We start from the raw sequence: 25,048 nt of genomic DNA, 5'->3' as shown, positions 1-25,048 counted from the left end.
TCTGCCTCCCAAGTGCTGGGATTACAGGCGTTCTCTGTGTTGTTTTGGTGCCTGTCCTGGATCTCGCTCTGTAGACCAGGCCTGCCTGGAACTCACAGATCTGCCTGTCCTTGCTTTGAGTGCTGGGATTAAAGGCGTGCACAACCACTGCCTGGCTTGACAAAGCAATAATCTTGAGATGGGGCAGTGATCCTGGAATTCCAAGGTGACCCTGATGCATCACAGCGTGAAAAGTCTGTGGGCCGTTGGTGTGTGTGTGTATGTCTTTGGTGGTCAGGTAGCAGTACTCCAAAGATGTCCAATTCCCAGTCCCTGGAACCAGCACTTATAATAATGAACATAGAAAAGGGAGCTTGGCAGGTGTGATTAAACTAAGCATCCTGGGAGGGGGAAATAATCCTAGATTAATTACCTGGGTGGTCCAACGTGAACACAAATGTTGTAAGAGGAAGGCACGAGCGTGCGTATAAGGAGAAGATCAGTAAGCTGAGTGAGAAAAGATAAGCAGGAATCATTCAGACAGATAGAAATGATGAGTAGATAAAGAGGCAGAGAAAGGGGCTTGGAGAGGAAATAGAGATTTGAAGGTGAAATGCTGCTGCCTTTGAGGATGGAGGATAAGGCAGTGAGCTGGGTGATGTGGGCACTTTATGGGAACTGGATTCCCCGTGATGAACACCAGAGGGAAGAAGTTCTGCGAAGGCCTTGACTCTGACACCGTAACACTCCCCCTTGGCCCTCCTGCCTACAGAAATATAAGAAATAAAATGATTATGTGTTGTTGTTTTGCAAACGAGACTATGGGGGGGGGTTTCAGTGTCAATCAGACTGTCAGTGTCCAGGTGATGCCTATGTGTTCTCGGTGTACCTCTCTGGATGGAAACCCTGTATGATCTGTCAGTGTGTGGGATGGACTGTCATCTGTGCATAGGTGATGAGCCAGGAGATTGTGTTTCTGATCTATTGGGCGGTGTAGGTTTCAGGATTTGTGCCCTGAGGCATTTGGTGGGTGCTCTCTGTCTATGATGGGAGGTTTCTAATCTGATCTTTTTTTTTTTTTTTTTTAATTATTTATTTATTATGTTTACAGTGCACATATCCCTGCAGGCCAGAAGAGGGCACCAGATCTCATTACAGATGGTTGTGAGCCACCATATGGTTGCTGGGAATTGAACTCAGGACCTTTGGAAGAGCAAGCAGTGCTCTTAACCTCTGAGCCATCTCTCCAGCCCCCTCTAATCTGATCTTTTGTGTACATGTCCTATCACGATAGTTTTCTGATCTCTTGAAGTGCGTATGCCAGAATGTAAGAATTCTGACGTCTTTGTGGATTTGTGGGGATATTTTCTTTCACTTAAGTCCTTGATCTGTTTCTGTGTTCATGTTCCCAAATAGGAAGCTCCTTATCCCTGTGTCAAGTAGGGTTCAGCATTATCCCAGGGTCCTTGAAAGAGAGAGCAGGGCAGTCAGAGGCAGAGGAACCAGTGTGACATCAGAAGGAGGGAAGAAAGGAGAGATACCCAAAGATGAAGATGAACTGTTGCTGTCTTTGAAGATAGACAGAGGGGCCAAAGCCAAGGAATAAACACCTCTCTAGACCAAGAAAGCCAGAGGGAAAAAAACTCCCCTTGGACCTACAGGAGCAACGGAGCCCTGCTGCTGATACATTGATTTTGGCTCATTCTGGCTTCCGACTGTAGAAAGGTAAGGTAGTTGGTGTTGTTTTGTGACTCTAAGATTATGACTTCTTATTGTAGCAATAGGAAATGAATAAATACATGGTTCTAGGTATTGCATGAATCCTAAATGGTCTTTTAATAAAAACCCGGAGACAGGTATTACAGTAAATGCTGAAAAGTCAGAGAGATAAAGGAACAAGCCACAGCTACTTCTCACCTCGCCAACTCCACGAATCCTCTGGCTGAATGCTCCTGAGTCTTCAGCCAAAAGGGCTCTAGTTCCTGTCTCCTCCCACCTTATATGCCTTTCCCGCCCAGCCATTTCACTTCCTATCTCGACCTTCCTAGTGCTGGGATTAATGGTGTGTGTGCTTCCCAAATACTGGGATTAAAGGTGTGTGCCACCACTGCCTGGCTCTGGTTCTCTCCTAGACTGGATCAATATAATGTAGCCCAGTGTGGCCTTGAACTCACAGAGATCTCTGCCTCCAGAGTGATAGGATTAAAAGTGTATGCCACCACTGCCTGACCTTTATGTTAATCTAGTGAGTGGCTCTGTCCTCTGATCTTCAGGCAAATGTTATTAGAGTACAACAAACTATCACCACATCTGCACATCTTTAATCCCAGCACTCGGGAGGCAGAGGCAAGTGGATCTCTGTGAGTTCAAGGCCAGCCTGGTCTACAGAGTGAGTTCCAAGACAGCCAGAGCTACGTAGTGATACCCTGTCTCAAAAAAACCCCTATATATATATATATATATATATGTGTGTGTGTGTGTGTGTGTGTGTGTGTGTGTGTGTGTGTGTGTATATACATATATACATCTGTGTGTATATATGTATATATACACACAGATGTATGTGTGTGTATATATATATATACATACAGATGTACATGATGGTTTGTGAATGTCTGGTGGCTGTCCTAGAATTTGTGATCACTAAACTATTAGGATATCTATATCATAGTATGTAATGCTTCTAAACTGAGTTATATGTGTTTGTTATCTTACAGTATGTAATGCTTCTAAGCTGAGTTATATGTGTTTGTTATCTTACAGTATGTATGAAATTTTGGGTGCGATGTCCAACTTGTTTAGTCTCATTTTAGGGGGTACTTTTTACTTTTTAGATTTATGTATTGTGTATACAGTGTTTTGTCTGCATGTATGCCTACAGGCCAGAAGAGGGCACCAGATCTCCTTACAGATGGTTGTGAGCCACCCTGTGGTTCCTGGGAATTGAACTTAGGACCTGTGGAAAAGTAGCCAGTGCTCCTGACCTCTGAGCCATCTCTACAGCCACAGGGGAGGGGCACTATTTCTAATAACACATTCCTTGGCTTATCTGGTTATATGTGTACCAGGATGTTGTTGTCTGACATTAAACCTTGTTCGTCTCTGTGTTGAGGCCTCACCTGTTGCTAGTAATGTCTTAGTGCATGTGCGTCTTGATTTGTTCATGGTTCTAGATTACAAGGTGTCAGATCTAGGATCTATTTCTGGCATTTCCCGGTTGATGAAGTCTCTGACTATGGTTGTACATTACAGGAGATCTGCTCTGTTTGTGGGTGTTTATGTGGCTCTGTGTTGTTTTAGAATAAATCCCTGGATGTGAACTTTTTTTTTTTTTTGGATCTGCAGTGTTTTTATGACCAAAAATCATGAATCCTGATCCCTTTGTAACTCAGCAATACTACCTGAGTCCCACAGTTTCAAAACACCCTTTTATTTATTTATTTATTTATTTTTTGGTTTTTCGAGACAGGGTTTCTCTGTGTAGCTTTGCGCCTTTCCTGGGACTCACTTGGTAGCCCAGGCTGGCCTCGAACTCACAGAGATCCGCCTGGCTCTGCCTCCCGAGTGCTGGGATTAAAGGCATGCGCCACCACCGCCCGGCTCAAAACACCCTTTTAAACAACATCTGACTCTGCCCTTTGCTGTTTATAGCCAGATAAAAATCAGCTTTCATAGTTCAGTCTCAGGAGAAGGAAGAAATGTGTATGTTTGAGTCTGAGATACACATGGTAGGGAAAGAACAGAATGTCACTCAGTCTAACCGTATTCCATCTGAATAGTCCGAGGACTTCGGCAGATTCCAAAGTATGTGAATATGCCCCCATTTTAAAACAGTAAACATCTTAACACATATACTGATTGATGCATGAAATAAAGAACACTTAACGCCACCAGATATGTGCAAAAAATTTCAGGGATTCAAAAGAAAAAGTCAGGTTCATGTTTAAATACAGTATTTCACCTCATCAACTGAGAGAAAACTGTACTTATGGGGAGAGGTCATAGAGACATGCTTTGTTGAAGAGGATATGTTATAAAACTGCTACCATAGTTAATACTTAATATTGCCTTAACATTTCTAAAGTCACAGAAAATGATCATCTTTGATTGCCAGTACAATAAATTATGACACAGAGTATGTTACTTCCTGTTCACTAGTAACCAAACAGACATAAAACAGACTCAAATATTTAGTATTATTTTGAATAAGCAAACATTTCTGAGATTTGAAGATTTGTGTTTGAACATACAGTACTACAATGTTGGCTACATCAAATAAATAGAAAATCATTTTTTGAGAAAAGGTGAACTTTTTTGATCTGTTTATGTGCATGACTCAGGGTCTGGAGTTTGAAGACTGATTTCTTTGTGGGTCTTCGGGCAGACCTCTAATCTGTCTGTGGTCACATATTCCAGGACTATCTGTGGTCACATATTCCAGGACTATCTGTGGTCACATATTCCAGGACTTCAACTGCCTGACCAATCTGATCACAATATCAAATAGTGTTAGGATTCTGAACTGTTGGTAGCCTCTGAGGTTCCTGACACCTGTTCATGCTGTGAAACCTATAAGCTCTTTGTTGGTGTTGTCCCAAGGTATGAGCTCTGATCCACTTTTATAGGAGTGTGTCTGATATTGTAATTTCTTGGATCCATCTGCAGATAAATGAGGGTGTAACCTGTCATCTCTTTAAGGGTGTGCCACAGAAAATAAAGTCTGTGATCTGTTTCTAGGTCATTACCTGAGGGCAGTGTGGTCTCTGATCAAGTTGGGTGTGTATACAGGGTGTGCAGTTGATAAGCTCTTTGTGGTTTTATGGTCTCCTGGTTATACATCATCTTTCTGTTGATGTGGATCCCAAGATGTAAATTTTCTGAACTATTTGTAGGTGATGTTTGATGGTGTTAAATGTCTGATGCATTCATTGGAGAAAGGACAAGAGGGTGTGATGTCTTTTTTTTTTTTCCAAAAGGAAATTGCTTTAATGAGATTTTCCCCAGCAGTTCTGACCCCTCTACCTTTCATAGCCTTGTGTGGTTTTGTTGGTGGTAGTTTTTTTGTAGTGGTGGTGGTGGTGGTTTTCTCGCAGGTTGAATAGCAATACTGATTTTCTCCCTATCAGCTCACCAGGGAAAGGGAAGTGTTGGGGTTACATGGAGGAAGAAGTCGGGGGAAGAGAGGAAGGGGACGACAGGTGGTCTGGGAGAAAGGCACTCAGCCATCCGCCGGCCGGTCCAGGACTGTTCTGCAGGGAGGTCCTGAGCCTTCCCTTTGCAAGCTGAAGCACTCCGAGTTGTGTCGCGGCTGCTGGAGCGACCCTCACCTAACCCAGGTCGCTCAGAGGGAAGCCCGGAGCTCCCAGTCTGGTCTCCGGTTGTATCCCGATCGCTGGCTGCATTTGCCCGGAAACAAGGGTGACAGCCCAGTCCTCGGCCGCTACTCCATGCTGCCTGCATCTCTCCATCTCTCCCCGTCTCTCCCCGCGTTGTGTTTCTGGGTCTACAGGGGGCAACAGCGTGGAGCTCACTATTGGCCGCTGCAGCCAGCTGGGAGGGACATTGCGGAATGACTGCACACGTAGCAGCACGCAGGCTTCAGGAGAAGCAGGAAGGCAGAGCTCCCTAGGTGTCAGGATGGCCGAGTGGTCTAAGGCGCCAGACTCAAGGCAACAGCCTTCCCTGTGGGGAATCTGGTCTCCAAATGGGGGCGTGGGTTCGAATCCCACTTCTGACACATATTTTTTCTCTGTTATTTTTACTTATTTTTTTAGTATTCCTCCGCTCAGGAGCCGGTCTCTCCCTTGTAAGATTTTCTCAGCTGCTGACATTGTGGGGTCCTCCAGGGCGACAAGTCGCCACGTTGCCTAGTCGCGGGTTCCCTGGCATAACCCGAGAGTGTGATGTCTTTTATCTGTGTTGAAGGTATTATCACAGCACTTGAGCTTTTAGATCTACTCATGAAAACTTGACCTAGGGACATGTTTGTTCTCTAAGCTGTCTTTCCTGCACTTTTGAGTATCAGACCTAAGGACCACACACACACACACCAGGCAAGTGCCCTAGCCCCCCAGTTTGTTCTCTGAGCTCTACAGGGATGTCCCCTGAACTGTTGGGACATGTGTGTTCCATGTTGTCAGATCTCTGAGGTTTGGGAGTTCATCTGTAAGTTCATGTGATTTTTTTTTTAGCTCATATATCTGTATGATGCACATGCAGGTAGATGTCCAGGCTGTGGAGTCATTAGACTCTTCATGGGTTTTTGTTTGTTTGTTTTCTTTTCTTTTTCTCGGGAGCTGAGGACCTAACCCAGGGCCTTGTGCTTGCTAGGCAAGTGCTCTACAACTGAGCTAAATACCCAACCCCAAAACGTTTTTGTTTTTCCAGAGACAGGATGTAGTTTTGGTGCCTGTCCTGGATCTCCCTCTGTAGACCAGGCTGTGCTCATAATCACATAGATCCACCTGGCTCTGCCTCCTGGGAGTAAAGGCGTGTGCCACCACTGCCTGTCTTCGTAGTTTATTTACTTTGATTTGAAGACTTTCAGACCATTCTGAGACTGGGAGTACATCTCAGAATGCAAACTCTTTGTTTTGTTTTCAAAGATTTATTTCATGGGCTGAAAGGATAGAGCAGAGTGGTTAGGAGCACGGGATGCTCTTCTAGAGGGCCCTGGTTCCCAGCACCCTCAGGGCAGCTCACAACCATCTCTAACTGCAGTTCCAGGAGATCTGACCCCCTCCTCTAGCCTCTGTGGGAAATGCATGTATGTGGTGCACAGACATATACATATAGGCAATCACTGATACACGTAAAATAACAAAATTAAATTATGAACATATTTATGTGCATGAGTATCTTGCCTGCATGTATGTGCACCACGTGTCTGCAGGTGCTGGGAGGCCAAAAGAAGACATAGAACCTGGAACTGGAGTCACAGGTAGTTCTGAGCTGCCATGTCAGTGCTGGGAACCAAACTGAGGTCCTCTCTAAGAGCACTGTGCTCTTAGCCCACTGAGCCATTTCCCCAGCCACTCACTCTCTAATCTCTTTATGGCTGTGTGTTAGAAGATCTCAGATCTACAGTCTGTTTAGGGGTCTTTTTCTTACATGAGCTTTGTGCCTTGATTACGAATATTTACTGCAGGATTTGAAATCCCTGGTTTGTAGGTGTCCATCTCAGGTGGCAAGGACTTGGATTTGTTTGTCGGAATCCGACTGCTAGGTTTCTGTACTTATTCTGGGTGTGTGTCCTGCCTGTAAAGTTTCAACCTGTTTATCTTCCCATGTTGTAAGACTTGAGGTCTTCGCTGTCTCTCCCTCTCCCTGTGCGTCTCTCTCTCTCTGAGACAGGGTTTCTCAGTGTAGCCCTGGCTGTCCTGGAACTCACTCTGTAAACCAGGCTGGCCTCAAACTCACAGAGATCCGCCTGCCTCTGCCTCTCAAATGCTGGGATTTTTTTCTTTTCATTTTTCTTTATTAAGAAATTTTCTACTCACTCCACATACCACCCACAGATCCCCCCTCCTCCCTCCTCCCACCCCCCAACTCTCCCTCCCAAGCCACCCCACTTCCCCACATTCCCCATATCAAGGTCTCCCATAGGGAGTCAGCAGAGCCCGGCACACTGAGCCTAGGCAGGTCCAAGCCCCTCCCCACTGCACCAAGGTTGTGCAAGGCACCACACCACAGGCACGGGGCTCCCAAAAGCCTGCCCATGTACCAGGGATGGATCCCGATCCCCCTGCCTGGGTGTCCCCAAAACAGTTCGAGTCAAACAACCGTCTTCCATATCCAGAGGGCCTAGTCCAGTCCCATGGGGGCTCCACAGCCACTAGTCTACGTTCATGGGCTTCCACTAGTGTGGCCAGTCATCTCTGCATGTCTTCCCATCATAATCTCGACGTCCCCCTCCCGCAGAATCCCTCCTCTCTCTCATCGATTGGATTCCCAGGAGCTCAGCCTGGCGCCTGGCCGTGGATCTCTGCATCTGCCTCCATCATCACTGGACAAAGGCTCTATGATGACGGTTAGGGTATTCACTAGACTGGTCACCAGAGTAGACCGGTCCAGGCACCCTCTGGACCACTGCCAGCACTCCAAGGTGGGGTCATCCTTGTGGATTCCTGAGAGCCTCACTGGCACTCTGCCTCTTCCTATGCCCATGATGTCCTCATCTATCATGGTATCTCCCTCCTTGCCCTCCCATTCTGTCCCTGTTCCAGCTCGACCCAAATGCTGGGATTAAAGGCATGAACCACCTTGCTTGGCGCTCTCTCTCCTTTTAAAAATTTTCTTTTCCCCTGAGGTTCCTAGTCTGAGTATAGAATCATAGTGGGTGTCTGATTCTTTGTGTGTGTTTGTCAAGGGGTTTAGATCTGTTCAGTTGTGTTATATGACCATTTGTAAGGGCCTGACTTGCTTATGATTTATGTCTAATAATGTGTTTCCCTTTGCACTGTGTATGTGTCTCAGACTTGGAGGATTGATGTACTTTGGGTGAATTTCTTGGGCTGTGGCATTCCTGCTACCTGCAGGTTCCAGAGATTGGGAAATAGACATCTTCAGGGTACTGCTATCTGGCCCCCAGAGACATACCCACAAACAGCTCACAGACCTCAGAGGAAGCAATGAATTTCCAAGTCAGACCCTTCCTACTCACAGACATACAAAAAGAACACACATACACACATTCTGGGACATATACCAAAACATCCTTCGAGTCTTCAATCACTTGGAACTAATCTCACTAGCACATGAGAGAGTTTAGTTCCAAGTGACTGAGGACTCTGGGAAATAGCCCTGAAAAAGAACAGAGAGATATTAGGGTAGCACGCACAATCCCTAGAACCTGCAGCCATGCTAACTGACGTGGATAGTACGGGGGCTTTGTAGATATCATTAAGTATCGTGAGAGGGGACAATCCTAGGATATCTGGGTAGTCCGACATGATCCTAAGTGTCTCAATATGAGGGAAGCATGGAAGTGAGGGTCAGAGAAGGTGGAGTAGTGCTGAAAGCAGAACAAGAAGAGGTACCAATCCAGAGAGCTAGAGACAGAAGGAGATAAATACAGAGAGACGGTCAGGAGGAAGATGCTGAAGGGGAAAAAACCAGTGGGTGATGAAATGTGGCCGGCTTCAAAAGTGGAGGGGGAAGGAGTGGTAAGGCACAGAATGTGGGCCTCCTACAGGGGCGGATTGTCCCTGAGGAGCTCCAGAGGGAAGTCAGGCAAGTTGACTTGAAAAAAGCAAAATTTTAGTTTTTCATGCCTGTATCCAAATCATTTATACATAAATAAGACCACTTGATATATTCGGTTCTCAAACTTATTTTTAGATAGAAGAGACAGGGTCTTGCTATGTTGCCAAGGGTGGCCTCAAACTCCTGGGCTCAGTTGATCGTACTGCCTCAGCTTCCTGAATAGCTGACTACAGATGTGTATCACGGAGCCCAGCCTACACTTGAATTTCTATTATATCTACTAAAACTCATTCCTCTTCTGACCTGAAGAAATGTAAAATAAATTTGTGTTGTTTTATGACAAAAAAAGTGGCTTGTTTCTGCAAATACACTATCTGAGGTTATGGCATGTCTGTCTGAGTCCTGGTACATATCCCTGCTTGGGAGCTCTGTCTGTATATGTCTAATGATGGCAGTTTCTCATCTCTAGGCTGGAATATGAAGTAATGAATGAGCTCTCTGACCTCTCTGTGGATCTGTGTTATAGGATATTGGGTCTAGGAACTGTTTCTGGTTTGCCTGGCCCCAGATGTCTCTAACAGATAAAAAAAAAATTAAAAAAAATCACACTTCATACCAGATACCCACTAACACTCTGGAACATAAACCAAAAAGTGTATCAGAGACTTGAAAGTCTGTGAATGTTTCATAGTTAAAAGACTCTATTCTCTCACTTTTTGATAAGGCATGGTCTGTCTCCTGCCTCAGTCTCTTAAATACTGAGATTAAGAACACATGTTCCATATGGTTGGCTGGCTCTGGAGCTGCTTTTTTTTTTTTTTTTTTTTTTGAGACGGGATCTCACTCTGTAGCTCTGGAACTTGCTATGTAGACCAGGCTGGCCTCATAGAGATCCACTTGCCTTTCTCCCTAATGGATTGGATTAAAGTAGTGTTACCACACCCATCTGGTTCTGCTCCTTTGTGAATACATTTCCAGGTGGTTAACACTGGCATCCTTTGTATGCCCATCATGATTGTGAGGGGTATGGCTTGTTCGGGGGTATAATACTCAACCCTTGTCATGGGCATGTACCTTAATATGAGAAGGAAGTCTTTGATCAGGTCTTTGGCTTATTTTCCCAAGTGTGATGTGAATGGGTGTTTGTCCTGGCATAGGAAGTATCTGATATTTTTGTGTGCTTATGCTCTAGGGATTGCAATCTATGATCTGCTTGTTGCTATATGGCCCTGAACATTATTCCTCTGAAATGTTTGTGGATATCTACCTCATCTTGAATGGTTTTTGATCCCTTATGTCACAGGATGTGAGGTTGTTTGGGGCATATGCTTCCTAGAATTTAAATGTTCTGAGCTGTTTTAGTGTCACAGGGGGTGAGATCCCTGACCAGTTCATTAGTGTAGGTCTGGCTGTGAGAGGCCTCAAATGGCTTATCTCACCATTTGAATGTATCCGAATTATTTGATGTTCTACATCCAGTACGGTCTCTGAATTGTATTTTTTGAAATCTGTGTCCTAAGTCTTAGGAGGATTTCTGAATCTCAGGTGGTTTTGAGGGTTTTTAGTCTGCATTACATGGGTGAGTTCACTGAGCTATTGGGATGACTGTACTTAAAATTGAGGTCTGTTTGATCACCAGTGTCCTAGATATGTGGCCCCTGAGCTTGTTGATTCCAGAGTTCCCTGACCGTTCATGATACGTTGCCAGGTGCAATACCTGTGTCTTTTGGGTGGCCTCAGTCCCATAGTGTGATATACTTGACCTATTAGGGATTTCATGCAAGATCAATGTCTCTGAGCTTTTAATGGGTAAGTAGGCAACAAAGAGTGCATTTCCTGGGCTGTTTGCAGCTCTGTATTTTGTATGTAAAGTGTCTTAATTCTGTGGTAGTCTCGGGGCTGGACTGGGTTTGACTGATACCTCTCAGCTACTTAAGAATCTCTTTAGAGGAGAGATCAGATTTTAATATGAGGATTCTTTTTATTTGTGATCTGGAGCCTAGGGCATTCCCTAGAAGGTTGTTTGGTTGGCTTGGTTTTGCAAGACAGTTTCTCTGTGTGACAGCCCGGGCTGTCCTGGAACTTTATTTGTAGAGCAGGCTGGCTTCAAACTCACAGAGGTCCACCTGCCTCTACCTCCCCAGTGCTGGGATTAAAGAAGTGTGCCACCACCGCCCGGCCCCACCCCCTTGATGTTTTGAGCCAAAATCCCAGTGAACAAGTCTTTGATGATGATGTGGATTCTGTCTTGGTTTTTCTGAGCAGTTTCAGGACCTTTTCCTGGCACCTGATACTTTTCTACTGTTGTCCATCTACTATGTTAACCCTCCTAGGTGCTTTACCCATGTCCCAAAGTGTAAACTTACAGCTCTCTGTAACACTTGCTGTTGATGTCCCTTAGCTGTTGGGATGTAGGAAGGTTACAGTCAGATGACTTAAGCTTGTCAGACTACATTCGAGGGCAGCCCCAGCTCCTAGCTCCACATTTCCTAATTATCAAGACCCCAATCCCTCGTAGCTGAGCTTATTGACTCAACAACACAGTTTATTGATGCACACTCCAGGCTGGGGAGGGCTGAGGGGTATACAAGAGAACCAGATTCAGTCCATGCCTGAAGGTCAGCCTGGGGAGTGAGCAGGACACACACAGACACACACACACAGATCTGGTAGCAGGGTGCACAGTCTCACATAGGGGCACTCTGGGTACAGGAAGTCACGAAAGGCTTCCTGAAGGAAATGGGGAGAGCAGGGGGCAAGGCAGCCATCAGAATCTTTGCCTTTTGTACATTTCTAGGCAGTTAACTTTTGAGCTAGTGGAGCCAGGTGAATACTTGAAGCTGACAAGTAAAGGGGGCTTGGCTCTCATCTCACCATATTCTAGTGAGTAAGTCTCCCCAACCATTTTTGGCCTAGTCGTTGCCTTCTGCCACATGGGCCTTTTCCTGGGCTCCACCTGTGTGGTTTTCAAGGCTTCCCTGAGACAATCCATATGGACCAGGTGCTCTACCCTGTGCCTGGCACCTCATCAGCTTCTAGTCAACGCACATTATTGTCTTAAGTGCTATCTACAGACTAGCTATATCTTGGTTCCAGCTTCTAGTAGTTCCAGTGGTATCACATGCCAAGGCAGGGTTTCCAGCACATCTAGAACTCTTTACTCCCTGATGGTCTTAACCATCCCATGGAGCTTTCCAAGAGGTATTCTGGTGGCACTTGGGCAACTACTTTTCAGACTTGCAACTCCGAGACCCTGTGGGTCTTAAGGTCAATACTACCCAGCATCAAAAGCACAATGAGCAGAACCAGAATTATCCACTAGCCCTGGAGACCTCCTTTCTTTCATGAGTACAAAGGCTCTGTGGTTGCTGATCCAGCTTGAAGTCACGCTGGTATCTCTGAGCTCTGATATCTGTCTGCCTGGGGGTTGCTTCCTCATACTGTTAGAGCAGTCAAGAGGCCTGCAACAGGTCACTTAGGCTCCAAGCAGAAGCAGATGCAATTTAAAAAAAGCTTAGCTGGGTATACATCTATACACTCAGCACGAGGAAAGCTGAGACAGGAGGATTAAGAGTCCAACACCAGCCTGAACTACACAGAGCTGCAGAGATGCTGTCCAGAAAAAAAGTCTTTCTATTCTGGGGTTGAGTTGCTCACCCTTTGGACCTCCATGACAAACATGAATCCCAACTCCAGGGAATCCTGATGTGAAAAATATACTTTTGAAAATGTGGCTGGGAGTTGTAAGTGCAATGCCTGATGGGCCTGGGACAGGGGAAAGGAAGAGAGAAAGAAAGGGTACCCAGAGTCAGTCCTCACCACAGCCCTGACCCTGGAGCAGGGAGGGAATAGGTTGGGGCAGATGAGGACAAGTGGAGGCAGACAAGGCTCTGATGGTCATTCTTGACAAGAGGGCAGCAGTAGAGAGGAAGGTGGCTTCAGGACCCTTCAGTTAATGTGGCCTCAAACTTCTCAGGGCTAGAAGAGGTATTTTCGGCAAGCTGTTGTCCCACATTTGCATTCAATACGGACCCGTTTCTTGGGGGAGCCGGGGAGCCCAGCCAGGCCAAAGTTGGAGTCCATTCTGGTACTTTCCATGTCCACGGGGTCCACTGTGAAGTCACAGTCAGGGAAGGAGGGGGGGTTTGTTAGAAGGCCTGCATGAAGTGTCCTGTTACTACCCCTTATACCAGAACACCCAGGGATCTTGGGGTTAGGAGGGGATCTTTGGGACACAACACTACAGGAGTTGTTCAGGACTGGGGTTGAGGGATGTTTGGGGAGGAAAGTCATGTCAGGCAGGGTTCAGGAATGGAGAGCAACCTGGGCACCCAAAAGGCACCTGAACTCTCTTGCCCATTATCTGCTAAGTGTCTCAGAGATGACTAGTTTATCAAGAAGAGGTCTGGCTGGAGAGCACAAGGGTATCTAGAGGCTCAGAACAAGGAAGGTGAAAGAGGATTAGAGTCAGGAGGGGCAGGGGCAGTTCATTCAAGATGAAGTGAGGTGTGCCTTAACTCTCCAGCCGAACATCCTCTCCCACAAGTCTTGAGAGAAGGTAGTGTAAGTCTTTTAGGGTTGGGGTTAAGGGCGTGGAAGTATGGGAACCCACAAGCCTTGGGCAGGGTCCAGGTAGGAGGCTGGGAGTCAGAAAGAACATCTTAAAACTCCAGCAAAAGATTTTCCCATGGTCCACTGAATGACCCATGTGCCTTGGGGTGGGGTCCTCACATCCCATGTCACATGTGCCCCTGCCCCTGGGGCCCTTGCCACCCCCACCTTGCATGTTGTAATCAAAGGTGAGCTCCTCGCCCGCCCAGATGGTTCTTGTGGCAAAGAATGCGATGCGGGGTAGTCGCTCATCAAGGTTGTCTATGAATACGTTGTACACCTGCAGGTTGGGATCACACTGGGCAAGAAAGAACAGTGGGAAAGTGAGGAGGGGCCCTGGCTTGCCCCTCCCAACCCTCTGCCCGCCTGCTGGAGGCACCCACACTATGGTTGACAAAATGAGAGATGTTGCCATAATAGGCGGCATCCACGGTATATACGTCTTCCACGTAGTCCAGGTCAAAGAGGTAGGTGGCGCCCTGGCGGTCGTAGATCTGGCCCCGCCGCTCTGCCTCCTCTGAGGTAATAATCTGGGGAAGGGGGGGGGGGTAAGATTGGTCACGAAGGTTCAGGAAAGTCAGCCCCAACTCTCCCCTGGGAAGAGAAGAACAGTGAGCAGGAGCGAAGTCTGCCAGTCCTCAGAGGGCTACCCACCACCCACCCCTTCTCCAACCTCTGGAAAGCAGGAGGTGTCTTGCAATGGTGGATGGGGGAGCTGCAAGGTGCAGTTAGAGTGAAAGGAAGAGAGGAACCTCCACTTTCTGTTCCCAGTGAGACGTCTCAGAGACACAGAGCGACAAAGACAGAAAGACCCAGAGCACAGGCAAGAAAGTGAGAGCCAGGGTGCAAGGAGACAAGGAGAACCTGACTGAGCCAGGGCAGGACAGTAAGAGACATAGCACAAGTCAACAGGGAGTGAGAACCACTGTAGGCCATGCAGATGGCAAGGACATGGAGGACATGGAAAATAAAGAGGCCCTGGACGACAGTGGGGACAAGGGCTTGAATGGATGGGAAAGGGACTCAGACAAGAGAGCCAGACTCAGAGACAAAACACAGAATCTTAGTGTGAAAGATCCAGGTCAGAGAGAGAGAAGACCAAGGCCCTCAGAAAATCCAAGGCCAAGATCCTCAAATCCTGAGATGACCAGAAAGGGGCTGAGGCTAAAACCTCATGATAAAATGACAGAGATAAAGGAAGAGTAAGAACAAGAGAGAATATGAGAGAAAGGAATGCAAAACAGAGCTGAGAGAAGGGCCTAACACTGAACTCGGGTGCCAACACCTGAGGCTGGAAACGGTAGGCACCTCCTCCCGCATCTCTCCTCCCCAGTACCTCCCATCCCAGGAAGCATGAAGCTGCTTTACCATCCCAGTTCTGATCTGCTCTTGCCTCCCAAATGCTGTTGATGAATTTTCTTTACTTTATCCTCACTTGACAGTCCTCACCTTGGGCCCCATATCCACTCCTCCCCTGGCACCCCAAACCATACCCTCTAGCAATCCTTCAGTGCTGCTGACTTTTTCTGGGTGTCTTACTGTACCAGAGAATGCCATTTCCTCAGCCCAGGGTACCCTCACTTCTGGCTTTCCTCCATCTACCTACTAAGTGCCCAAACAGTACAGCCCACAGCAGATACAAGCTAACTGCTCTTTTCCTTCTGTTCTCTGATCCAGCAACCCCTCTGGCCCAAGAGGCAGTCTTCTAGGTAATTCTAACACCTGTCTTCTTCCTTCCCTCTCTTCCTCAAAGACACTGTCCACCTCCCTGATGAAATTGGACACAGACCTTCCTGGCCCCTTATGCAGCTTTGCTGAGCATGCCATGCTCCTTCTGTGTTTCAAATCTGCCCCCTTCTGGTCATGACCACCCTGTGTTCTCTAGCCGTTTGCTCCCTGCCTCTTCTGCCATCCATCACCTATGTCCTGGGCCAAGTACTGATTAACAGCTGCCTCTATAAAACCTAGATTTACCTCCAAACCACACTTCATACCACCTCCTACTCTGGCTCATTCCTGAAGGACCTGACTCCCCCATCTGCATTTTTTCTTCATTCATTCAGTGGTCTTTTGTTTTTTGATGGTGTAAACCAATTCAGGGCCGTAGTGTGCACTAAGCACACACTCCACCACTGCAATATATAACACCCTCAGCCCACCAGGCTATTTTGTACTGGAGACTGTGCCTAGATCCTGCTCACAACGGTGGTCAGTCTGGCTGGGGAAGATAAGAATCCAGGCCTAGCCCTGACCCTCAGGGGCCAAAGATATAACAAAGATGGAATCAGACCTGCACACTGTAAGACATTGTTCAAGAAAACCTCAGATGGTGGTGGAGGGGAGGAATTTAAGAGATATGGCCTAGATATGGCTGGTAAAACGTGCTTAGTGCAACAGGAGTCGGCTGGGTGGGGGTGGTGGCAGCACATGCCTTTAATCCCAACACTTGGAAGGCAGAGGTAGGTAAGATCTCTGAGGCCAACCTGGTCTACATAATGAGTTCAGGACTGCCAGGGCTACACAGAGAAACCTTGTCTCAAAAAACAAACCCAAATACCCATAACTCAAGGTCAAGGGATCCAATATCCCCTCTCCTTCTGGGCTACACGAACACCTGCACATGAGCACGCACACAAGTAAAATCTAAAAAAATGAGATACAGCTGGGCGGTGGTGGTGCACGCCTTTAATCCCAACACTCAGGAGGCAGAGGCAGGCGGATCTCTGTGAGTGGAAACCAGCGTGATCTAAAGATGATCTAAAGAGACAGAAACGCTGTCTGAGAGAGGGGGGAGGGGGGAGAGGGGGGAGAGGGAGGGAGAGGGAGAGACAGAGAGAGAGAGAGAGAGAGGGAGGGAGGGAGGAGAAGGAGGAGAGGGAGGGAGGGAGAGAGAGAGAGATTCATCCTCTAAAGCAGGCTCCAGGTCATTATGGCATCACCACCACCACCAACAGTGAGGCTTATCTCCTGAAGGATGAAGCAATAGCCATAGGAGTATTCACTTAAAGTATGCTGAGGTAGGTCTCCTAGCTCCCGGAGAATCTTATGGTGTCAGTATGTGACTACTTGGAACCCCTGGCTTTCCAGACCCTCAGATGCCAGTCACCTCTCATTAAAGGCTGGGAACTAAGGGCAGCCATTCTAACTCACCAGCAGACTTGCTCTTCTCTGAACCAGCTTTCTAACTGGAGTCTAAGGAACACTCACATCCTCCCCCACTCCATCTTTCTGTCTGTTCTGCTCCTACCTGCTGCCCCAGTCTCACCGGGATGAGTCATCCCCTCCAGGCATAAACAGCCCTCCCTTCCTCTCTCCTGCGATGTCCCACCCTGAAAACTCATCCCTTTCCATCCCTACTCTCTAGTAGCTCTCCAGGCTGTCAGGGAAAACAGCCTAGGAGTTGGCAGCTTAAAAAGGCTGCTGATGTGGATGAGAAATAGGAAACCAAGTCAGTGGCTGTCAGCCCCTCCTGTAGGTGAGATCCTGAATATTATTCTCTCTGTGTGCCTGTTTTCTCGGGGAAAGAAAAAAGCCAGCGGGCCTGCCATAACACCAGGTTTAAATACTAGGCATTTCCTACCTACTTCACTTTACTAGCTTTATAACTTGGACCAAGCTCCTGCACGGCACCTCTGGGCCTCTATTTTCTCATCTATAGAATGGGAATGTCAGCAGCAAAGTCCCAACTTGGGGGGCTGTTGTAAAGACACAAGCGCATGTGTGTGAGAAAAATGGTCTGTGCTGCTTTTGCAGTGACCGGTTAAGTACCACACCTTGTTGAAATCTAAGGTTCACCCTTCCTTTGTGTGCCCATGACTACCATTTTATCAATTAAAACTCACCTCCATTCCAGAGATGATAAAATACAGAGAGAACTCATGTTTCAGAAATAAACTGCTAGCATTCTCTGCCTGGTGAGGTTAGAAAGAATCTGTGGAAATATGAAAATCTGGAACAAACATGGAAAGGTCCAAAGGAGCAGGAACTATTGTTACAAACTGTCAGTAGCCCCCAAGATTGGCATCCAAGACTGAGGAGGATCCTCTGAATTAATCACATAGCACCCTGCAGGTTAGGATGTGGCATAAGGGAGGCCCTGCATCCTATGGGGGGGTGGGTTTACAATAATATACCTCAGGAACATCTAGATAGTGCCCCATAATTAAGTAGATTAACATTTGTGATTAAATATATGAATATTTACCCCCAGTACAAACAAAATAACACATCAGGTCGGGCTATTAAAAACAAAAAAACCACCTTTCAATTTTGAGCAATCTGGATTGTCTGAGTTTTGGACTAAAGCACTACCAAGTACTGCTGAAGCGCATCTTCCCAGTGCTTCCCAGGGAGGAACAACCTAAGTGCTTCCTTCTCCTCTTTTCCAGATGCGGAAACAGAAAGAGACATGAAGTGACTGCTGATGAGTGGGAGGGCAGGCTGGCAGCCAGCCTCCAGGGACCACCTTCTACCCACTGTACTGTACTTACTGCCTCTTCAGAGGCCACATGGAAAAAGGTTTAGCTCCGGCAGTGTTTGGTAGAAGGACACCATCAGAAGGACCCACAGAAACTGAGGGTACTAGAAGGCCTGGACCTAAGCAGGTAGACCCTGGCAAGACACAGAGGTCAAGAAATAACATGGAGAGAATGGATGAGAGGGAAAGGTAAGGAAGAGGTGAGAGAGTGCTCCTGGAAACCAACCCTGCTATTTCCAGAGTGGAGAAGCAAGGACACTACACTCGGGGGATTGAGCCTTCCTTCCTATGGGGTATAGATGCTGCTTCCTATAAGACCCTGTGTATAGAGAGGGCTTTTCCTCTACCTTGCTCACAATTATACTGACTGGCTTCCTGCTTGGGATGTCTCTAGGAATGCTGAGATCTCAGAGGGTCTAGACACTTCCCCTTCCAGACCATCAGGGGTCCCAGGCTGAGAGCATTCTCTTCTAGAAAGCTGTCTATATCCCAGACTATTCCAAATCACTCTGGGGTAAAGACACTTCTAGAGTATGGAGAGCTCAAGCTTCCTCCAGGTCATAAGACTGGAACCTCACAGGGTGGTGGTGCCGGCGGCCCACACCTTTAATCCCAGCACTTGGGAGGCAGAGGCAGGCGGGTTTGAGGCCAGCCAGAGATACACAGAGAAACCCTGTCTCAAAAAAACCGAAAAAGAAAAAGAGTGGAGGCCTCTCCTAGTCATCAGTGTCACTGCTACAGGTGGACACCTGCGCATGTGTCGTCTAGCTAGAGACTGTCACTTTCCGAGCAAATAACATCTAGGAGGGACCTATGAAAATACATGGAAAATGTCATGAAAAAACACACATTTAGACAGTCAAGACCCAGGGAAGCTAAATCTCGCAAGCAGTGAGATTTGTCTCCATAAAAAAGAACTGCCCAACCCCAAATGCCCATCATGTCTTACTTAGAATGTGGTACTTTCTGCTGTACACACCTGCTAGTTGCTCACCCAGACTCTTGTTTTACAAAATTAAAGCACACACCCCCACACCTCCCTAGTACAGAGGTAAGGCTAGTGACTCACTTCCAGCCAATAGTGGGCATAAGTAGCATGTACTGCTTCCAGGCCTGACTCATTTAGTACCTTCCCCTTCAGTCCCCTACTGCAAATGCGGAGGATCTGACGGTGAGCTGAAGGCCCTAAGGTACAAAAAAGGCACAAAGTGGGGATAAAATTCTAGGGAGCCGGAGTCACTATATGGACAGGAGATCCACTGAAATACCCACCCTGGAGTGTTCACAAACCAGGTAAATCTAGACCAGGCATGGTGACACATGTTTATAGTCCCAGCACTCAGAGGGGGAAGCAGGACTGTGAGCTTAAAGCCAACCTGTGCTACAGAGGGAGACTCTGCCTCAAAACAATGCAGACTAACTCCTAATGTGTTAATCCACAAAAATCTGGGGATTATTGATTTAAAAAAAGTTAGCCTGCATCATGTACCATCTAGCATTTCCCCAGGGTAACCTGAAAGTCTAGCTCAGTTTTTCTCAACTTTCCTAACGCTGTGACCCTTTAATACAACTCCTCATGTTGTGGTGACTCTCAACCATACAGTTATTTTTGTTGCTACTTCATAACTGTGATTTTGCTGTTATGAATTGTAATGCAAATATCTGTGTTTTCCGATGGTCTTAGGTGAGCCCTGTAAGAACCCCAGGGGTTGGGACCCACAGGTTGAAAACCACTGGTCTAGAGGATCTTGCCAAACCTCCATCCAAGACAAGCCTACATGCTACTTTAGATTCACTGTTTCTGATCCAATGACCCTTATCACAAAAGAAGGAGAAAACTTGCCCTGATCACGTAGCTTTGCAAAGTTAGCTGCCTAAAGCTCAGTGCCCACTTTCTTTGCTATATACCCTATGAGGCCAGCTGAGGTCAGAAGTACTTCAGTGTTCTTTCAACTACCAGCATGGTCCCGCTGATGTGTCAGGGAAAAGCACTGACCCCTGCTTCCATGTTCCGGTATCACTCTGACCAACACCTTAGGCTTTTCTCACAAGGAAAGCAGGAGAGTTTAGGCACATGGTTGAGGCACACACTACAAACACATAGTGGGAAAAGCTGCACACATACCCGCACCCATCTCCTCACCTCTCCCACATACTCCATAACAAAGCTATTTTTGCGGATCTTTTCCAGCGTGCGGACACCCCAGCCTCGCCCATCATCAGTGCGGAAGATGCAGAGGTCGTAGCGGATGCCTTTCTGGACTACACGGTTAGGGCAGTCATAGCCACAGCAACATCGGGAGTTACACTCGTAGATGGGCTGACCAGCTTTCAGCCGCACCTGGCCTTGGTCATTGTAGGCAAACTTGTGCAGGGATGCTCCAGGGCAGCAGCCTCCAGTGGGTGCCGACAGACAGTCCTGGCACTCACAGCCGACAGCCACCTGGTTGAGGGTGATGCCCTCCCCAACACGATACTCATTGATATAGACAAAGGACCGCGGAGGGCCATCCAGGTCTACCTCATTCTCCACGGTGATGCGTCCCAGGTGGCTGCGCTTGGCATTGAGCTCTTGCTCCCAGCGCTGCAGCGCCCGCCTCTGCTTGGCCTTCTGCACCAGGTAGTTGGCTAAATTTGGGTCCAGATGCCTGGGTGGCTTTGAGCGGCGGTGCCGCCGGAGAAGCTCTCTTTCTAAGTCCTTGTGGAACTGCTTGAGAATGCGCACACATTTGAGATTCTGGCGTGGCTCCCAGGTGTTCTCTGACTCAGGATATCCACGCCACTTAACCAGGTAGTACTCCTGTTCCTGTTAGGACAGGGCCAGGAGGGTACCATAAATGTGAGACCCTTGTGGCAATGGAGAACATTCACCTCACAGCACTTTCTTTCTAGACTGGCTCCAGGCAGTGCCTCTGGAGTAAGACTACTGAATTCAACTTCCACTCCCCCCCTTACTAGCTGTTGAAATGCCTCCTTTTCAACCCCCAGAGCACTTCCTCCTCTATATTCCAATGATCTCTTCAGGCCCAAACTCCTGTAGTTATTCTTGGTTCCTCTTTTGCTCACACTCCCCACTAAATACATTCCGAATCCAACCCCCTCACCAAATCAAAACATTGCCACTTCGAGCAGCCTGTCCTGTGGTAGGTGAACCCTGCTTTCAGGCAGTTTTCTGCACAGGGCCAGGGGAGGGGAGATCTAATTGCTGGGAGTCAGCCATAGGATAGACTTTAAAATGTCAATCTGTAGCTTCCTGGCTATGTTGCCTTAGGCAAATAAATTATGCCATGTCTGTTACCTCATCTGTAAGGAAGAAAATATAAGTGGGGAGAAGATTATATACATATAATATACACATCTATAATCCTGTCACTCAGTAAACTGAGGCAGAAGGATTCTGAGTCTGGGGCTAGTCTTTGCAACATAGCAAAACCCTGTCTTAAAATAAAAAAAAGAGGAAAGGAAAGGAAAAACAGTTAATATTTTTTTCTAGCATTCACTATGTGGCAGGTATTGTCCCAAGCAACTGACACACCCTACAACTAATTCTCACAACTCTAGGGAAAATGAAGGCTACATTTTAAGCATGCGACTTTCAGTGGGCTCTAGTAACTAACTAACTATCCCATTGCTTTCTCTGGCAGAAACTGTTGCCACTTCATCCTTATTATCAGTTGAAAAAGTTTCTTGTGGACATACTGAGTAACTGTTGCCATTTTTACTTCCACTCTTAGGTTCAGATTATCACTTTGTATCTCTGCAAGTTATTTATGTTTCCAAGTGGAAAACAGACATTCAGTTGAGGATTCTTTCTGCCTATTGTCCTATGAAAAAGCCACTTGATTTCCCCCGCCCGTAAAATGGAAATAAGACAGTCGATTCATCCCATTTTCAACCAGGTGAAAATCCTTTGTAAAGAGATGTGGGGGTTGGGCGGGGAAGAGGGTCCCCTGCACGGGCAGTCACACACACACCCCCACCAGACTTACACGGATCTTCTTATAATCACATAGGTACTCGACTTCAAAGTCATAAAGATTCTTCTTAGAAACGCCAAGGGCAGGACAAGAAAGCTTGGCCAGTCGGCACAGATCCTGAAGCTGATTCCAGGATGATTTGCAACATACACTGCAGCCTGGAATGAGAAGGCCTACGAGTCACAAATTTTTTTTGTTGTTGTTTTTTGTTTGTTTGTTTTTTCGAAACAGGGTTTCTCTGTGTAGCTTTGGTGCTGTCCTGGAACTCGCTCTGTAGACCAGGCTGGCCTCCAACTCATAAGAGATCCATCCACCTGGCTCTGCCTCCTGAGTGCTGGGATTAAAGGTGTGCGCCACCCCCCCGCCCGGCCAGAGTCACAAAAGGACTCATCCCCTCTTCCGGGAGAATCTTCTACTCCAAACCCTGCCCCCTAACCCTAAAACAGCAAGGCTGAAAGTGGGGCTTGTGGCACGGGCTGTGCGTAAAGGGGTTTATTTACTCCTAGAACTTCCAAGACCGAAAACTGCCTGCAAACTTGCCTTAGCTTCAATACCTAATCACCCCTCTCTCTTTTCACTTTGCAAAAGAAAGAAAACAGCTTCCTAGCTCAGCAGGGTGCATTGCCTAAAGGGGTGAGGGGTTAGGATGAAAACCCCCAGGGGAGCAAACAGAGGTGATAACTGTAAAACTGGTCCTCAATCACTTAGCTGAAACTCCTGGGCCACATTTATTTTGGAATTCAAAAATGTGGGGACTGAAAAAAATGTAATTTTAGACACATTCACAACAGGGTCTAGGGCGTCAAGCCATCCATAATCAAACACACTAACAGCAAACACATCTACAGCAAAAGCCTGAATTTTCCGCATTAAATAGCCTCACTGAATAATTGCGCTTTTACAGATCTCCTTTTGTCCAGGTCGTGGAGGTGCCAACACTCGGGAGGCAGAGGAAAGCACATCTCTGAGTTCGAAGCCAGCTTGGTCTATAGAGCGAAAGTTCCAGGACAGTCAGGCCTACACACAGAGAAACTCTGTCTGGAAAAAAATATAAAACAACAAAAAAGATCTCCTTTTGCCATTAGTGACAACTTTAAGAAAAGACTTCTATTTTCAGGGCCTTTTTTGATTTTGGAATTATAAAGATTGCGGAAAGGTGTTAGATTAAGCCTTTAGAACCAGCACTTGGGAGGCAGAGACAGGCAGATCTCAGATCTGCGCGTTCCAGGCCAGCGGGTCAACATACTAAGTTCCAGGACAGCCATAGTGAGATGGTCTCAGAAAAACAAACAGGATCTAACTTTACTGGAAGCTTCCTTGACTTCGTCTGGGCTATTTTATACACCTAAGGTCTATTTTTCTCAAGCTGCATTATCACTTGCTGTCTCATCCCATGTTTCTGTGAAAAGTACAGCTCAATCCAAAGGGCCCTGCTCTCAATTCAGGAACATATAAACAGTACATGTGCTAAGTCACTGACACTCATTAGGGTCTCCAAAGCTGTTCAAGACAAACGGATAAAAAAGATACACATCTTTACTTCAAAGCACTTCCTTTAATGTGCTTTAGAAGCCATTTTTTTTAAAATCATATGTCACAAAACACTTGATGCTAACTGTATGTTGCCGATATCCAATGCCATCTTTTTTTAAAATATGCTTAATGTTTTCAACCCCCATTATACAACTCAAAACTAAAACCGTCATGAATGAAATACTCTAGCCTGTTCACCTAAAAACACACAAGCACTTTTCAAAATCATTGCGTGTACACCCATCCTTTAGCCAAGGCCCAGCGAAGACGACTCAGCCTTCTCCTCTGAGGCCTTTCCTTTCCCAAACCTTTAACCTGCATTTGCAACCGCTCAGAAGCCGCCCCGGGTCACATTTCCAGCATCTGGCTGCGCACTCAGCACAGCTGGACTCCTACCCCTCGGAGCTGCGGCTCACACTTGTGGAATCTCTCCTCACTGCCGAGCCCGCCCAACACGCAGTCACCCCTTTTCCTACACATGGAGGAGTCCAGCCCGCCTATCACCGAGACCCCCACTCCCTCTCATGAGGAGACTCTGCTACCCTAAACCTTGCCCTCATCACGCCGAGATCCCTTCCCACCTAGAGTCGCCGGTTCCCCCATTTTGAGAAGGGGGTCCGTTCCCCTTCTTCCTTCCCTTCCGGCGTCTCCCGTGGAAACCGAAAGGGTAATGGTCACCGGGAGCTGCTTTTCCCGCGTGTGGTCGCAACCTTCTCCTCCGGACTCTAGCGCGCGCGTGGGCGCGCCGGCCGGCAGCGCGTGCCCGAGAACCCCCGCGCGCGGCCTGCGCAGCCCCGCGCCCCCCGCGGCCGAAGCACGCGCCCCCTCCCCTCAGCCCCGCCCAGCCCGCGCGCCGGGCCCGCGCTCTCCAGCCCCATCTTTTCCGCGCCGGCCTACTAGCTCCAGGCTTCGTGGCTCCGGACGCCTGGCCCGGAGCCCTCGACACCTTCCCTCCATTCTACTCGACCGGGCCAGTAGCCTGCGCCTCAGCCACCACTGCTTCACCTTTTAAATTTTCCGCCATCTTTCTACACAGCTAACGACATTCGGGCCTAGCAGGCCTCGCGAGAAGAGAGCGCGCGCGGGCGTGGCCGGGAACGCGCAGCCTATTGGCCGTCCTTCGCTGCCCGCAGCCCCGGCGCCGACCAAACGGTGAGCTGTGGCCGGACCCCTCCCGTCACCAGGAGCGGTCTCGAGGACTGGTGCTCGCTGCTCCTTCCCAGAGTGCGTCTGGGCAGTAGAAGTGGTTGAAGTTCCCCAAGGCCCT

General features: G+C 47.6%; 1 protein-coding gene, 1 long non-coding RNA gene and 1 other non-coding gene across 7 annotated transcripts in view; 2 read left to right on the top strand and 1 right to left on the bottom strand.

Annotated features, from left to right (window-relative positions):
• The window catches only part of LOC128114944 (uncharacterized), a 27,020-nt gene extending 8,369 nt beyond the window's left edge, over positions 1-18,651 (top strand). For all 4 annotated transcript variants that reach the window (XR_008219949.1, XR_008219956.1, XR_008219952.1 and 1 more), the window contains 2 exons: positions 1,396-1,704; positions 18,183-18,651. This is a non-coding gene — a long non-coding RNA (uncharacterized LOC128114944). The remainder of the gene's footprint in view (positions 1-1,395; positions 1,705-18,182) is intronic.
• On the top strand, positions 5,611-5,716 carry Trnal-caa (transfer RNA leucine (anticodon CAA)). The gene is made up of 2 exons: positions 5,611-5,648; positions 5,671-5,716. It is a non-coding gene; the product is annotated as a tRNA-Leu (tRNA).
• Suv39h1 (SUV39H1 histone lysine methyltransferase) lies at positions 11,703-25,048 on the bottom strand. 2 transcript variants are annotated; one of them, XM_052745317.1, is made up of 6 exons: positions 24,787-25,048; positions 22,261-22,406; positions 20,415-21,077; positions 14,178-14,324; positions 13,963-14,092; positions 11,703-13,295 (listed from the first exon to the last, which is right to left on the bottom strand). In XM_052745317.1, exons 1-6 carry the CDS (start codon positions 24,803-24,805, stop codon positions 13,162-13,164), a joined length of 1,239 nt encoding a protein of 412 aa, XP_052601277.1. In that variant the 5' UTR covers positions 24,806-25,048; the 3' UTR covers positions 11,703-13,161. The 2 variants fall into 2 exon arrangements, with proteins under 2 accessions (XP_052601277.1, XP_052601191.1); XM_052745231.1 differs by lacking the exon at positions 24,787-25,048 and adding an exon at positions 24,363-24,563.

This window comes from Peromyscus californicus, unplaced genomic scaffold (assembly GCF_007827085.1).
Source record: "Peromyscus californicus insignis strain IS unplaced genomic scaffold, ASM782708v3 Scaffold_10__1_contigs__length_136768540, whole genome shotgun sequence".
NCBI lineage: Eukaryota > Metazoa > Chordata > Mammalia > Rodentia > Cricetidae > Peromyscus > Peromyscus californicus.
This window is presented reverse-complemented; position numbering and strand designations above follow the sequence as displayed.

Excerpts from the sequence above, each read along its gene's own strand:
- Suv39h1 (XM_052745231.1), bottom strand. The coding sequence starts at position 24,384 with ATGGGGGAACCGGCGACTCTAG. Across the intron at positions 14,325-20,414 it reads TTATGGAGTATGTGGGAGAG|ATTATTACCTCAGAGGAGGC; the intron begins GTGAGGAGATGG and ends CCCCTTCCCCAG. Across the intron at positions 14,093-14,177 it reads CTCATTTTGTCAACCATAGT|TGTGATCCCAACCTGCAGGT; the intron begins GTGGGTGCCTCC and ends TTTCTTGCCCAG.